Below are 16,549 nucleotides of genomic sequence, written 5' to 3' on the forward strand. Positions count from 1 at the left end.
CCCCTGCCCCAAACCCACCTGGGGTGCTTTACCTTGTTGGATCCCTTAATCTCCTCCCCCCATCTCTGTAAATAGTCCCTACACTAAACTCTCAATACTCCCACAAGGGCGGGCCATTCATCTCTCCTGTTTTCTAGGGCACCACTGCATCATAGTTCCTGCTCCCAGCTTACCTGGCACAATGGTAGGGACCACATATCAAATTGTGGCAGTGTGGGGGTATGAGGTGCAGGATCAGAGGAGAGGTTGAAGAAATATTTTGTAGTAAATCAGAATGATCACCTGTACCTTAGGTTGGTATGTTTAATTGAAAAAACAGCAGGGGATGGTGGCTCCTGCTTGTAAGCCCAGTGCTTTGGGAGGCTGAGGCAGACGGATTGCTTGAGGCCAGAAGTTTGAGGCTGCAGTGAGCTATGATAGTGCCACTGTACTCCAGCCTGGGTGACAAAGTAAGACCCTGTCTGTAAAAGAGAAAGAAAGGAAGAAAGAAAAGAAAGGAAGGAAGGAAAGAGGGAGGGAGGAAGGGAGAAAGGAAAGAAAGGAAAATAGAAAGGAAAGAAAGAAGGGAAGGAGGGAGGGAGAGAAAGGAAAGAAAGGAAGGAAGCAAAGAAAGAAAAGAAAGAAACACACCAACTTCTGTGAGGTCAGGAGCTTGGGACACCTGGAGGAAGGGGTTCAGCTTCTCTACGGTCTCTCTTCTGGGCAGGGCTGGCTCGGGTTGCCACTTCTCTGCTGGCTTGGTGACCTCAAGCCCCAGGTAGCTGATCAAACTCCTGATACCTTCAGAAAAAAAGGTCGTGGTGTGCGGCCGTGCAGTGGCCACTCTGCTCATCCGGGGCCTGTGAGGCATTTGCCCTTGCTCCTTCTCTTCCTGTGGCTTTTGAGGCTCTCGTTTACCCCTGGGTTGATGAGAATAGCCTCTCTGAGGCTGAACTAACTTTTCATGGAGGAAGCCAGAGCTGGGCAGCCAGCATGGCCATGAGGAGGTCATGGGGTTGCCAGACAAGAGCTGGGATAGGAGGGAATGAGCATACTTGGTTGCCAACATTGTGCATTGCTTGAGTTTTCAAAATACTTTAACGCAATTGAACACATTTCTCCTTACAAAACCACCTGTGGGGTTGGGCATTGTTATCCTCGCTTTGCGGATGTAGTGAGGGCTCCAGGCTCCCGACGCCTGCCTTGCCCGATGTCCTGGCTGGAGAGGCAGAAGCATGGCCATGTGAGCCCACATCCACCCCACACCCTCTCTGCTCTGGCTCAGCTTCCTCTGGGGGTGTGGGCGTGATCGGAATCTATCTCTGGATTATGAAATGGAGATGGAAAAGCTGGACGGGGCCCCAGTGTTCCTCTCCCTCCAGGAGTCCTCCTCAGGAGCCCTGGGCCCTGCGTGTCCTCCAGGACTGTCCCTCCTGCCCCGCCTGCTTCTAGTGGCCTGACCTGCCTTTCTATCTTTGTTTTTCAGAAGTGGAGCTTCCCCTGAAGAAGGATGGGTTCACCTCAGAAAGCACCACGCTGGAAGCCTTGCTCCGCGGCGAGGGGGTTGAGAAGAAGGTGGATGCCAGGGAGGAGGAAAGCATCCAGGAAATACAGGTATTCCCGCACTTGCTGGGGACCCCACAGAGGGTTCCTGTCTCCATACAGCTTCCAGAACTCCAGCACTGGCTTGGCTCCGGATCCTGCCCTCAAGGGCCGGGGCTGAGTCTCAGACTGCCTCGTTTCTATAGTGGCCAGGAAGCTCCCAAATTCTTTTCTGACTTAACCTATCTTCTGAAGGAGTCATTCATTGCCTTCACCTCGGTTCCCCTCCCTCTCTTCTGTCTATCTATCCAAAGTGAATTTGTTGAGCCTAGTGAACACAGGGACTGTGTGGGGTCCCAGAGACACAGGGTGGACAAAACAGTCTGAGTCCTTGTCCCCATGGAACCAAGAGTCCTTCATCTAGGCTTGAAATGTGGGAGTGTCTGCTCCAGCTAGGGCCATGTGACTCCGGCTCGCCTGCCCCCCACCCTCACACCCAGCCTCGCTGGTCCCCACGACTGCACACTCCCTTTCCCAGCGGCGCCCAGCCATTCCTCAAGCCCATGCAGTCTTCACCCTTCAGGCGGATGGCTGCTCTGTCCTCATGGGTCCCACCCTCTACCCATGCCACTTCTAAAACTCTCACTGAATGGGATTATAATGGTGCACACCTACCACCTCTTTTTCTTTTTTTTTTTTTGAGACAGAGTCTTGCTCTGTCGCCCAGGCTAGAGTGCAGTGGCACGATCTCCATCTTGGCTCACTGCAACCTCTGCCTCCCAGGTTCAAGCGATTCTTGTGTCTCAGCCTCCCGAGTAGCTGGGATTACAGGCATGTGCCACCATCTGGCTGCTTTTTGTATTTTCAGTAGAGATGGGGTTTCACCATATTGGCCAGGCTGGCCTTGAACTCCTGACCTCAAGCGATCGCCTGCCTCAGCCTCCCAAAGTGCTGGGATTACAGGCATGAGTCACTGCACCCGACTTCACACCTACCATTTCTTATTTGTTATTTGTCCGGAATTCTCATTGTCTAATACAATGTTTGCCATGGAGTATTGTAATATGAATTAATCCTATTATGCAATAACAGCATTGGTAGTTAAATATTAAATTATTAAAATTAAATTGTATTTCTATTTAATTTATATTCCATATTAAATGTTTATATTTTATGCTATACCTATTGTGTATATTTAATATTCAATAAATTTATTAATTTATATATTAATTTATTGAAACTACAATTAAATGCATAATAATGGAATAATACATTGCTAGTTGGCTTGGTAAGTTCCATCAAGCCAGGGGCGATGCTGTCATGCTCACCACTGTGTCCCCAGGGCCTTTCCCAAGCTGGATAGAGTTGAGTCTTGATAAAGGCATTGAATGAATCACAGAATTTGGCCTTCTCTGCCATTCCTGTGTTAAGATGAATTGTCAAGTCTTTTCCATTGAGTTGCCACAACATGGCTTATGTTTGTTCCTTCCTTTCCTTTCCATGAGCTGCAGCTGAAGATCCTCATTAACTGTCACCTTTATTTGTCTAAGGGACCTTGGAGTCATCTTTGACTCCTGCTTGTCTCTCACACCTGACATCCTGCTCATCAGGAGCCCTGGTGACTGTGCCTTCAACATAAGCCCAGTTCTCCCACATCCCCTCTCCCCACACCTACCATTGCTACCCTGGCCCAAGCTGCTGTCATCTTTTGTGTGGACTGCTGTGGTTGCCTTCTCAGTGATCTCCCTGCTAATGCTTGAGAGGCAGTCTTTAAAAAAATATTTTTTAATAGCAATTTTAGGTTCACAGCAAAATGAAGAGGAAGGTACAGAGATTTCCCATATACCCCTGGTATAGCCTCCCCCATAATCAACATCCTGCACTAGAGTGGCACATTTGCTATAATAGGTGAGCTGCACTGACTCATCGTATCACCCAGCATCCAAAGTCTGCATGACGGTTCACTCTTGGCGTTGTGCATTCTATGGGTTTGAACAAATGTGTAATGGCATCTGTCCACTCTTATGGTATCATACAGAAGTTTCACTGCCCTAAAAATCCTCTGAGCTCCACCTGTTCATCCCTCCCTTCATCCTAATGCCTGGCAACCACTGGCCATTTCCCCATCTCCATAGTTTTGCCTCTTCCAGGATGTCATATGCTTGGACTCACAGTATGTCGCCTTTTCAGACTGGCTTCTCTGACTTACTAACATTCATTTAAGGTTCCTTCATGTCTTTTCATGGCCAGATAGCTCATTTCTTTTTAATGCCGAATAGTGTTCTGTTGTCTAGATACATCACAGGAGCGGGAGCTTTTTAGAATTTAAGTCTATTCCTATCGTTCCTGTGCTCAGAACCCGCTACCGCCCCTGCTGTCAGAGAGTGAAATTCAGGGCCTTCTCCCCACTCTCTGACTCCATTCTTCCTCTTTTCCTCACCCGCTCCACTCCAGGCACAAGGATCTCCTTCTGCTCCTCCCAGAACACGCCAGGTTACCCCAGCCCTTGGGCCTTTGCCCTGGCCGTTTCCCCAGACGTCCACTTGCCTCTCACCCTCACCTTCTTCATTTTTTAGGTTTTATATTTTATTATTTATTTGTTGATTGATTTTTTTGAGACAGAGTCTTGCTCTGTTGCCCAGGCTGGAGTGAAGTGGCGCAATCTCGGCTCACTGCAACCTCTGCTTCTTGGGTTCAAACGATTCTCCTGCCTCAGCCTCCTGAGTAGCTAGGATTACAGGCGCCCGCCACCACCTCTGACTGATTTTTGTATTTTAGTAGAGATGGGGATTCACCATGTTGGCCAGGCTGGTCTCAAACTCCTGACTGCAGGTGATCCACACACTTTGGCTTCCCAAAGTGCTGGGATTACAGGCGTGAGCCACAGTGCCTGGCCTTCCTCTTTTCTCAGAGATGTTCCTGACCGCGCTGCACTTCATCCCACACCCTTGCCCTGCCTGCCCCTGCCTCCCGTTTCCACTCTGCTTTTCTTGTTCTTTTCCATCACTCTTATCATCATCTAATGTGCTTTCTAATTTACATCATCTACTTACTTATTATGTTATTGTTTATGTCTGTTTACTTCCAGTAGAATGTAAACTCCTCGAGGGCAGGACCTGTTGCCAGTTTTGCTCCCTAATATCTCACAAGCACCCAAACAGTGCTTGGTGCTTGCCAGGTGCACCATAAATATCTGTTGAATGGATGCATGAGGGAACAGATTCCAGGAATCGCCCTGTCCCCGGTTCTTCCTCTCTCTGACATGTCCTACTTTGTTAGCTGACCTTTTGTTCTAGAGTGAAACTCTGCTAAAAAACTGTTGTTTCCCACTAAATAAATCGAAAACGATGAGCGTGACCTTCCCAGGCCTGTCCTCTCCATTCCTAACCTAGTTTTCAGGCTTATTTTCCACTACTCCTTTCCCCCCTTGTTCTTCTGCCTTCTTCCCTCCATGCCATTGGTCCCGCTGTGCCCTTTATCTGGCATGCCTTTTCTTCCGTCTCCATCTGTACAAATCCCAGTCATCTTTTAGGCTCAGCCCCAGTGCCACCTTCCCCATCAAGCCTTTCTTGATCTCCCCTCCAGCCACAGGGATCTCTTCTTGCCTTTGGTGTTTAAGCCACCTACTGCTTTCTTCCTTGTGTGTGTGTATGTGACTTTCAGATTTTGAAGTCAAGGTCTGTCATCTGTGTGTTACTTGCTAGAGTATTTTTTTGCTCAGTTCATGTAATTTGACAGAATCAGTGAATGGGGCAGAGCCATTGCCCAGAGCCTTGATGCTCTGGGGACACGGGTCCCTTTCCCTTTAAAGCTGGTGGTGGGCTTGAGTTCTTCTCATGCAGCACTGGGCTGGTGCTGTATTGTCTTCATCACGCCACCATCATCTCAGATGTAAACTGAAGGTCTGCTGCGTGTACCGCATGGGTCTGCTGTGCTAGAAGACAAAGCCAGGACCAGAAGTCAAATGAGTTTAGTGTTTTTATTGACTTTGCATTATTAAAATACACACGTAGAGAATGGATTATGCTTTTTCATTCATTCATTCATTCATTTGACCAAAGTTTCGAGACGGATTCCTCTGTGCAGGCACTGTGCTGGGTGCTGGGGACACAGAGATCAAGAGAGACCTGTCCACTCCACTCATATTCTAATGTGACACACAGGCAGGAAGCAAGGAATACAAGTAAAATAATTGCATTTTAGGATAAAATCCATAAGAACAAACAGTATGAAGATTCAGTATCAGAGTAGAGTTCCTGAGGAAGATGAGGATTTTTTTTTTTTTTTTGAGACAGAGTCTCGCCCTGTCACCCAGGCTGGAGAGCAATGGCGTGATCTCAGCTGACTGCAGCCTCCACCTCTCAGGTTCAAACGATTCTCCTGCCTCAGACTCCTGAGTAGCTGGGATTACAGGTGCCCACCACCACGCCCAACTATTTTTTGTGTTTTTAGTAGAGACAGGGTTTCACCATATTGGCCAGGCTGGTCTCGAACTCCTGACCTTCTGATCCGCCCGCCTTGGCCTCCCAAAGTTCTGGGATTACAGGTGTGAGCCACCATGCCTGGTTGAGTTGAGGGGTTTAACCTCAACCCTATGGGATGAGAAGAGTCAGGAAAGTGATGGTCCTGGGGAAGAGCTTTCTGGGCAGAGAAGCAGTGGGTGTGATGGCCCCAAGACAGGCCAGAGCTGGTTTTGTTGAAAGAACAGAAGACCTGTGTGGCCGGAGTATTGTGCCAGGGAAAAAAGAGCCCAGGACTTCGACAGGTGAGCCGAGACCAGACCACCCAGTTCCCACAGGACAGGGAAGTGGCTTTTGGTTCCATGTGATATAAAGAAGGAAGCCATTTGGAAGATTTTGATCAGGGCTGTGAATTTATATTTCATAAAGATCCTGTTGCCTGCTGCGTGGAGAAGAGATTGGATGCAGGGCCAGCAATGGAAGGGGGTAAATCAGGAGATTTTTGCAGTATTCCAGGCCAGAGATAATGTAGTCTTTAAAAAGGATTTTTTTTTTTTTTTTTTAAACACAACCACAAACCACTGTTATCACCATAAAGACTGTTTAGAGTAACAGGGAGAAAAGTTATTTTAAAATGTGTTTATTTTCCAGATAATGTCCTTGGACAAGGAATGCATGTCTGTTACTGGGGGGGTCAGCTGACTTTGTAGTTGGACACCCCGCCCCCGTCCCCGACTCCTGATACAGGACTGCCCCTCCACTTCCTGAGCTCTGAAACAAGCTTTGTTTGTTAGAAACGCCTGGCTCCTCCTGAATTATGTCGAGAGGCTTCTGGTGACAGGGCCGCATCGCAGGAAATGCAGACACATTGGGTCTGCCGCCATCACATCCGAGGCCTGCGGCGTAGACACAGACTTTAGAGTCACAGGGAAGCTGATGGCAGAGGGAGGATGGAGCCTCAGGGAAAAGAGAAGTCAGTTTACTCCCAGACATGGAGGCCATGTGGCACTCTGGGGACTAGCTCAGCTGCCCCCACCAGTCTTTCACCTTCCAACCCAGAGTCCATATTGCGGGTAATAAATACCCTTATAATGAAAAATGAGAGTCGGAGTTGTACCGAGATGCCAGAGGCAATGACCTTTAAATTTGAGGCACTTGGAACTTACCATGATTAAGTGACTTCAAGACCTGGAAAGTTTGCAAGATGGTTCTACGAACAGCAACAACGGTCATAACCAGACCTTATATTTATACTGTGTCTTTGCCCCAAAGGCTGCAGAGCATTTGACCTGTCACTCTCTCGCGGCTTTTGTTAGTGTTCCTGCCTCCAGGTCAGGAACTCAAGAGACTTATACTGTGAATGGGGGCTGATATTTCCTAGTTGTGGGCCAGAGGTCATGTCCGGCAGACAATGCTCTTTCTCTGTTAGATGGTTAAGGCTGGCCCAGAGACCAGTTAAATGCTGTCAGCTGGTGGCTTCCCAAATAAACTTAGTAGAGAAGTCAAAAAAGAATTTACTAGACCTGTTTTGAGTTATTTGGATGGATTGGCTGACTAGAAGTGTCCTGATTCCAGTGATTTAGAGCAGAACATTCTAGCCAGGGGAGAGTGGTAGAAGATCGCTGCCTGGTGGCTCACCCCGGGCTCCCTGCTTTGAGGACAGGCCAGAGGTGTCATCCAGCAGGCGGCTTAAACAGCGATGGTTATGACGACGGTGTAGTGCGTGCCGCTCTCTCAGCCTTCTCACCATGTTTGTGATCTTTGACATCACCACAAGGAAGAGGAGATGGGGTTACCCTGTGTAATATGGTAGCTGTTCCCCTTACTAGCTCCATCTTATGCCATCTCTCCTTGAGCCACTGAGCACTGGTCACACTGGCCTTTCTGCTCCCTGGACAAGCCACACTCCTCTGCCTGCCTCAGGGGGTTTGCTTATGCTGTTTCCTCTGCCTAGACCCTTTTCCCTCCCTCCCCTCTGTCCTCATTCACAAGGCCAGCCTTTGCTCATCTTCCACATCTCAACTCCCTCAGCTCACATCCTCATGTAGGCCTCCCCTGGCCCACAGATTAGGGAAAACTCCCTCCTAACACCGTCTCATAGTACTTTGAACTTACCTACCACTGTTTTGAGAAGAGTTGTAATTATATGATAATATATGCACATTATTTAAATCTGTCTTCCCTTCCCTAGACTGGAAAGTCCATTTGGGGCTGGGACTGTAGCCATTTTGTAGCTTACCTAGCATTGGAGCCTGCCGTGTAGTCAGCACTAGATAAATGCTTTAGATAGAATGAATGAATTCCTATTGTATAATTGGGGAAACTGAGGCATGAAGAGATGATGACTTGCCCTAGATCACACAGTGAGCCCATAAAGAATCCCCCAGGTGGCCAGGTGTGGTAGCTCACCTGCATGGTATGCCTGTGATCCTAGCACTTTGGGAGGCTGGAGTGGGAGGATCACTTGACCCCAGGTGTTCGAGATCAGCCTGGGCAACATAGTGAGACCCCCATCTCTACAAAAAAAGCCAGGCATGGTGGCATGTGCCTGCAGTCCCAGCTACTTGGGAGGCCAAGGTGGGAGGATTGCTTGGGCCTGGGAGGTTGAGGCTGCATTGAGCCATGATTGTGCCACTGCACTCCAGCCGGGCCAATAGAGTGAGTCCCTGTCTCAAAACAAAAACAAACAAACAAAAAAAACGAAAAAAAACCAAAAAACTCTCTGCGCCCCCTGACACGGAGCCCAGTGAGCTCCATGCCCTTTCCTTCTTTTCCTACTCCCACTGTGGGGCTGGGTCCTCTGCCACAGTCTTTTATCCCTCCCTTAAACCCAGAGGAACACATCCTACCTCCTCCCCTCCTCTGAAGGGAGGGATGTGCTTAGGCCCCTACATGGAGAGTATGCCAGATTACATCTTGGAATTGTCAGCCACCGTACTGAGAAATGAATGGGAAACGCTGAGCCGATGAACCTGACCTTGCTTTGGTCATGGCTTCACTGGATAATCTGGAGCACTCAAAACTGTTTTCGGCCTCAGCGTATTCACCTGCAAAATGGAAACTGGATTCTATGTTGCAGTGTGGCTGGCAGGCTGCTGGAGAGAGATAATTTCAAATTCATGATCTTTAAGCTCTATGACAAGTCGGGTACTAAATAAAAGTCTATTTTTCTAGAAAAAAAAAGCAGTGGTTTATTATGAACAGCACATTGGTGTTCAATCTGGTCAGATGAACAGGAAGTTACTTGTTTTCATCAGACAGGGCAGGGTTCCAGAATGGCAGGGAAAGGAGAAACATTTTCATATTTCTGAGGTGGCCCTTTGGGAACAAAAAGAAACATTACATTTACAAAAGTAAGTTTTGATAAAACATTTTGGCCGCACATAGAAAAGGACCCCTACCAGCATAGTCTCTTGTTCGAAAGCTCTTCTTGGGCAAAAAGAATGGAAAAAGGTCCGTGTTCTGGGAGGACTTGTCTGGAAGGGGCCCAAGGGCTTAGGAGAGCCTTGGTAGTGCCAAGAGTTCAAACTCCAAGCAGCATTTTGGAGGCCCAACTGCCCAAGCAAAGGCAGTGTCTTCACTTTGTTAAAAAATAATAACAAATCGGAACACTCTGAAAATTACCCTCTGATGGTTTTTCCCTTTGCATTCTGCTTCTCACCTTTTCCATTTTTTTTTTTTTCCATTTCAGAGGGTTTTGGAAAATGATGAAAATGTAGAAGAAGGGAATGAAGAAGAGGATTTGGAAGAGGATATTCCCAAGCGAAAGAACAGGACTAGAGGACGGGTAAGTTGGGGATGACACGAGCGAGGAAAGAGGTGAGGGAGGCTGGGGTGCCCGGCCAAATACTGATCTCCACTGCAGCTGGATGGAGATCATAGCCATGGTCTGACATGGAGAACGCTCAAAGAAGAAAACTCCACAACAGCTCTGATCCCAAGAGGGAGGAGAGGAGGCAGATGGGGTGCCCTGAGTGGGTGCTGAGGTCTGGGGAGGGCTGAAGGGTGGGATCAGGGTGAGGGTGGAAGATGAGGAGAATGTGCCTGTTGTCACCACTGCTCGGTTACTAAAGAAGGCTGGACATTTCCTGCCTTGTCCCTGGCTACCCCAGAATGATAGAGTCAGGATACCTGCTTTCGGGTTATACTTCACTAGGCAGAGTAGAAGTTTCCTGGGGTAGCAGGGGACTGCAGCTGGTGGCTCCCAGTGGGTTTGGCATGAGCTCTGGAGACTTGAGACCATCCCAGGGGTCCTGGGATGGGACAAGAAAAAAGCCAGAGCCTGCGGAAGGGCAGAGGGGAAACCGAGGTGGAAGTAATAAAAACAAGAGACTGGTCAGGCACTTCCAGGCATTCAGGTTGAATCTAGAGTTCACGCCCGAAGGGGCTTTCTGTGGTGGCTGTCAGGGGTCTGCAAGGGCATGTGACAATAAGCAGGTGGAGGGGGACCTCCAGAAGTAAACTGCTGCTGTCCACCTGGAGAATTAACTCTCAGGCTTGAGGATCTCACCCCTTCAGGCTCTTGGCAGGACTCTTAGCCCTCCCATGGATAAGCACTTAGTCCTGGGCGTTCGGTGGGTTTGCGGCCAATCATCATCATGGCAGGGCTCTCCACTCTCATAGTTCTCATGCCTCAGCAGACATTAGTGTCACCGAGAGAGCTTACTGAATGCAGATTCCCAGGACCCCACTCAGAAATTCTGCTTTAGGAGCTCTGGGGCAGGGCTTTATACTGTATTAGAAGCAAGTTCCCAGGCGGCCGCTGCACGTGGGCCAGTGCTGCGCACACTGAGCTGAGATGCCCAGCCTGTCGCCGTGTGGGGCTGTGCAGCCTGTGCAGGGGCTGGGCGGGCAGCTCTCTGATGGTGCACCTCTGGTACAGCTGGGACCAGCCTCGTCACTTAGCAAGATTTCGGCTATCTTGGCTTGTCTCTTCTTTTCTCCTACTTTTCGTTGATTTATGTTTGTTTGATTTTTTTTCCTGGAGTATTTGAAAACAAGTTCTAGACATCTTATCATTTAACTGGCACATATCTCAGTGTGTATCTCTAACAGATATCATTATCATACTCAATAAAATAATAGTTATAATTCCTACTATCTAGTCCCTTATCATTTCCCCCTTTGTCAAAAAATGCCATTTTATAGTTGGTTTGTTTGAAACTTAAGTCTCTCGGATTCCACAGCATACCTCTTCTGTATTCTCTTCCGTATTGCACCCCACCACACACATTTTTTTTTCTCCATGCCATTAATTTGTTGAAGAATTTGGGTTGTTCGTCTTGTGGAACTTCTCACATTCTAGAAGTGGTGGGAGGGTGGTGTTTAATGTCTTCTCCATCCTCTGCGTTTCCCAAAAACTGGTAGTTTGATCAGAAACTTGCTTAGATTCAAGGTGTGTGTGTGTTTATGTGTGTGTATGTGTGTGTGTTTGTGTGTATTTGTGCGTGTGTGTTTGTGTATGTGTGTGTGTGTATGTGTGTGCTTGTGTATGTCTGTGTGTTTGTGTTTGTGTGTTTGTGTGTGTGTGTTTATGTGTGTGTATGTGTTTGTGTATGTGTATTTGTGCGTGTGTGTGTTTGTATGTGTTTGTGTGTATGTGTGTGTATATTTGTGTATGTGTGTGTGTGTATGTGTGTATTTGTGTATGTCTGTGTGTTTGTGTGTGTGTGTGTATGTGTTTGTGTATGTGTATTTGTGCGTGTGTGTGTTTGTATGTGTTTGTGTGTGTGTATATATATTTGTGTGTGTGTTTGTGTGTGTATGTGTTTGTGTGTGTATGTGTGTGTTTGTGTGTGTGTTTGTGTGTGTGTGTGTGTTTGTGTGTTTGTGTATGTCTGTGTGTGTTTGTGTTTGTGTGTGTGTTTGTATGTGTTTGTGTGTATATATATTTGTGTGTGTGTTTGTGTGTGTATGTGTTTGTGTGTGTGTGTGTTTGTGTATGTCTGTGTGTGTTTGTGTTTGTGTGTGTATGTGTGTGTATGTGTTTGTGTATGTGTATGTGTTTGTGTGTGTGTTCGTGTGTGTGTTTGTGTGTGTGTGTTTGTGTATGTGTGTGTGTGTTTGTGTTTGTGTTTGTGTGTGTTTGTGTGTGTGTTTGTGTATGTGTGTGTGTGTTTGTGTGTGTGTGTTCGTGTGTGTGTGTTTGTGTGTGTGTGTTCGTGTGTGTGTGTTTGTGTATGTGTGTACAGATATTTCTTGCGGGGAGGCAAAAATCCTTCCTAGGCGGTGATGGGTTCTTCTCGTATCACATCAGGGGCATATCCTGTCCAGTTCTGCTTTGAGTGGTGTTTCAGTTGATGAGTAGATTTGAGTGTTGTCAGCCTGATCTCTCCCTTATACGGTTCCTCATCAAGTTTTTACTTAATGATTTTTGCAGCCATTGCTAAACTGGCCTAGACCCATTCATGGAGGGGAGGGTATTAAAAAGAAAATCGAAATCCATTATTCAAGGAGACTTTTGAGCTTGGACTTCCTGGGCCTTTTGTGAACTCCCAAAGAGCTGTGCATGTCTAGACCCACTTCTTTCCTTCTCTCACCCCAACTAAACTGACTCGAGTGTGGGAAATGGTCCCCTTCACACCTTCTCCCCACTCTACATTTGGAAGATTGAGCTTGCAGTCAGTGGATATGAATTGGTGTCTGTGAAAACATCAGCAGTCGCTGCAACCATGTATATTTACTGTGCACTTCCTGTAAACCAGGCAATGTGATGGGCTCTGTACATCAAGAGCTACCACAAACACAGTGATGCCTTTGTGCCAGGTGCTTTAGATTACCTTCTCTATTTCTGCACTGTGCATTATGGCAGCTGCTGGCCACATGTGGCTACTGAGTCCTCAAAACGTGACTAGTCCTAATGGAGATGTGCTGTAAATGTAAAATACACATGAAATTTTGAAGACTTAGTATGAAAAAGGAATGCAGAACATCTCATTATTAATTTTTATATTGATTAAATTATAAAACTATCACGTTTTGGATATATTGTTAAATAGAATATATTATTAAAATTATTTGCACCTATCTCTTTTTTAAAAAAATGTGCTGCTGGAAATTTTAAAATGATGAGTGTGGCTCACATTGTATTTCTATTGGTCAGAACTTCTTTCATTTCCACAAGTCGGTCTATTACTCCCAGGGGGTTAAGCAATTTGTTCAAGGTCACTCAGCTTAGTAAGGAAGAGGCTAAGATTTGAACACAGGTCTGTGCTTTCTCCTCTGAGTTCATGCCTGGCCCAGGGCCCAGCGTATAGCCAATGATTAGCTTGTTGAATGAATGACTGAATGATGGATTCAGTTTTCCGTTGTAGGGGAGATGAGAGAGACCCGGACACAGTGAGGGAGCTGGATGGAACCTAGACTGGCTCTGGGCCCACCAGATAGTGGCCAAGCAGCAGCTGAATGGCTCCATGTTGTACAGTGGCATTGTGGACATGTTACCCATGGGGGGAGCCATGGAAGGACCCAGAAGGCTGTGGGCAAGGCTCCTGTGCTGCAGTGTGTGAAGCTGCTGCACTCACAGCCTCAGTTCAGCTGTTTTGCCCACTCTTTATTTTTATAATTATTATGTTTTAGAGATGGGGGTCTCACTCTGTTGCTCAGGCTGATCTGGAACTCCCGGCCTCAAGCGATCCTCTTGTCCACGTCTCCCAAAGTGCTGGGATTACAGGCATGAGCCACCGTGCCCAGCTCATTGTCCACCCTTTAAAGTAGTATATTCCAGCTACTGCTGGCACTGGAGAACAACTATGTCCATTTCTCTTGTCAGAACCTAGAGGCAGTCTAAGTCTTGCCACCTCTGTGTGTAGTCTCTGGATAGCAGCATTCTTATCGTCTGGGAGCTTGTTAGGAATGCAGGAGCCCGGACTCCACACTAGACTAATTAGAATTAGAGTCTGCACTTTGGCAAGTCCCCAGGTGCTTTGTGTGCTCACTGAGGAGGCCAGGGCTAAGGTAGCTACAGAATAGGCTCCGCTTTATTTGAACTTAGACCCTGCAAGTTCAAATCCCAGCTCCACCACTTACTACCCTCTGGGTGAATTAGGTAACCTCTGTGATGGCGGCCAAATTATATAAGTACCCGGGGCCTCAGTTTCTTCATCAGTAAGTTTTGAGTGCTTCATACTGCCTAGATATTATCAGGAGGATGCAAGCAAAGGGCATAACTCTCGAAACTTTGATAATGGGTATTCTCTGAGCGGTGAGGGAAGCCCAACAATTAATGATTGTGTCTATGGTAACTTCAGCCCGAGAAGTCAAAGCTCTTTAAAATTCATGAGATTCTTGTGAGTCATCCATGTGAGTATTAGCAATAAATCAATTATCAGTCAATCATGAAGTATTTATGTACTATGGTGTTCAGGTGCCTCTCAAACTTTATGTGCCTATGGAGCACCTGAGGATCTTGTTAAAATACAAATTCTGATGCAGTATGTCCATAGGGTGGGGGCTAAACTCCTGCCTTGTTAATAAGCTCCCAAGTAATGCTGGAGCTGCTGGTGTCAGGACCACACTTTATATAGCACGGGTGCAGGCCGGGTGCGGTGGCTCACACCTGTAATCCCAGCACTTTGGGAGACCAAGGCGGGTGAATCACGAGGTCAGGAGATTGAGACCATCCTGGCTAACACGGTAAAACCCCGTCCCTACTAAAAATACAAAAAATTAGCCAGGTGAGCTGGCACGCACCTGTAATCCCAGCCACTTAAGAGGCTGAGGTAGGAGAATCGCTTGAACCCAGGAGACAGAGGTTGCAGTGACCCGAGATTGAGCCACTGCACTCCAGCCTGCATGACAGAGCAAGACTGTCTCAAAAAAAAAAAAAAAAAAAAAAAAAAGAAAGAAAGAAAGCAAGGGCGTAGAGCAGTGGTTCTCAATTTTTTTGATCTCAGGAATTCCTTATACTGAGAGCCCCCAAAGGCTGTTATTCAGGTTATAACCAGTAATATTCATATCACAAATGATATTTGCCATTTTAGAAATTAAAAAGGGAGTCTCTCTACACCTATTGTGATTTAAAAGGTGGCCCAATAAAAAAGATTTAAAAGAAAAACAAAACAAATTTTAAACTAGAGAATACACACATAGTGACAGCATCATCACATGTCACGTCGCCTCTGGAAGACTCCATTGGACGCCTGTGACAGCGTGAGAGTGAAAAAGGCAAATCATCTTTTAGGACTCTTATGAAAATAGTCCAGACACTGCAGAGTCCCTGAAAGGACAGTCAGGGATCCCCCAGGATTCCTGGGCCACACTGTTTGAGAACAACTGGTATAGAAGATCTAGCTCTCTGCTTAGGACCAAGTCTGTCCTAGTCAAGGGTCTTTCAGCTTTAATAAAAATGGGAAGCATTTGAAAAGCTGCCAGGGCACTGCCCCAAATTTGAGCAGCCTTTGAAGATCCAAACCACAGGAAGAGCAGGAACGTGGCAGGGACTTTGCGTTGGGAAACAGTAAGGAACCCAGGTAGTTTCTGGCCTCTACTTCTCCCTCCTTCATTCTTCCTGCTTTCATGTGTACATGGCCCCATAAGGCTCCTGAATGTATGGGCCCTCAGTTCAAGTGGCCTACACTAACTAGGGTCACTGTTTTCTAATTCCAAACTCCTTGGAGGTAGAATCTGATTGGCCCAGCTTGGATCAGATGACTACTCTTGAGCCAGCCAATCAACTGTGGCCAGTGGGACAGGGCCATGTGGCACACTCATGGCTGCCATGGCCCAGCAGTGTGGGGATAAGGGTAGGGAGGAGGGGAGTAGGGTGGGCAGTTCTGGGGGAAGGAGGATTGGCTTCCTTTGGCTGGTCAGCTTCAAAGCTTTCTATAACAGAGCCTGGAGACCTAGGTCCTGCTCCTTCTGCTGGCCCTGGGATTGTGGACAGGTCAGAACCTGCTTCATCAAGGGCCAGATAGGAATCATAACACTACTTGGTCTAACTCATAGGGGTATTGTAGGAATTAACTGAGCTACTATATGCAAAAGAGCTTTGCATGCTATGTGCTAAGTGTTAGGGGGTCATAATAAAGTATAGCATGCCATTTTGCCCCCAAGGACCTTTGAATCAAACTAGGAAGAAGATGCTAATACCCATGATACCATTAGAAACAGCAGGTACATGACTGTGCACTAACCAAAGGCAACAGGAGTTCAGAGGAGAGAGATCAACCTAGGCAAGGAGGGGGGAAATAGTGTGTTGAGTGCTTCCTGTGGACTTAGTGCTGTCCCCTGTGGTTTCACACACTCTCAGCTCAAACTCTCTCAACAGCTCTGCTATATAGGTGTTGGTGTGCTCATTTTACAGTTGAGAAAACTAAAGCTTAGAGAAGTAACTTGCCCAAGACATGTAGCTGGTATTTCAACCTGTGTCTTATCTGACTTTAAGCGGATGCTCTTTTCACTCCTTACTGTGGCAGGAGGAAGATTCTTGGAGGAGTGGAGGTTAGCAAGGGCAAAGCCTGGATCAGGTGTGCATGGGCAGAGGAGAGCATGATCATGGATCAGGTGTGCATGGGCAGAGGAGAGCGTGATCATGGGCTGAACCCGAGGGGATCAGCACTAGGTTGCCA

The 16,549-nt window shown here is 47.1% G+C and overlaps 1 protein-coding gene across 11 annotated transcripts in view; it reads left to right on the forward strand.

The window, feature by feature from the left end:
- The window catches only part of LOC105494301 (double PHD fingers 3), a 287,462-nt gene that overhangs the window by 163,019 nt on the left and 107,894 nt on the right, over positions 1-16,549 (forward strand). For all 11 annotated transcript variants that reach the window (XM_011762612.2, XM_071099914.1, XM_011762608.3 and 8 more), the window contains 2 exons: positions 1,466-1,593; positions 9,673-9,768. In XM_011762612.2, coding sequence (XP_011760914.1) covers positions 1,466-1,593; positions 9,673-9,768 — 224 coding nt within the window. The remainder of the gene's footprint in view (positions 1-1,465; positions 1,594-9,672; positions 9,769-16,549) is intronic.

This window comes from Macaca nemestrina, chromosome 7 (assembly GCF_043159975.1).
Source record: "Macaca nemestrina isolate mMacNem1 chromosome 7, mMacNem.hap1, whole genome shotgun sequence".
NCBI classification, from domain to species: Eukaryota; Metazoa; Chordata; class Mammalia; order Primates; family Cercopithecidae; genus Macaca; species Macaca nemestrina.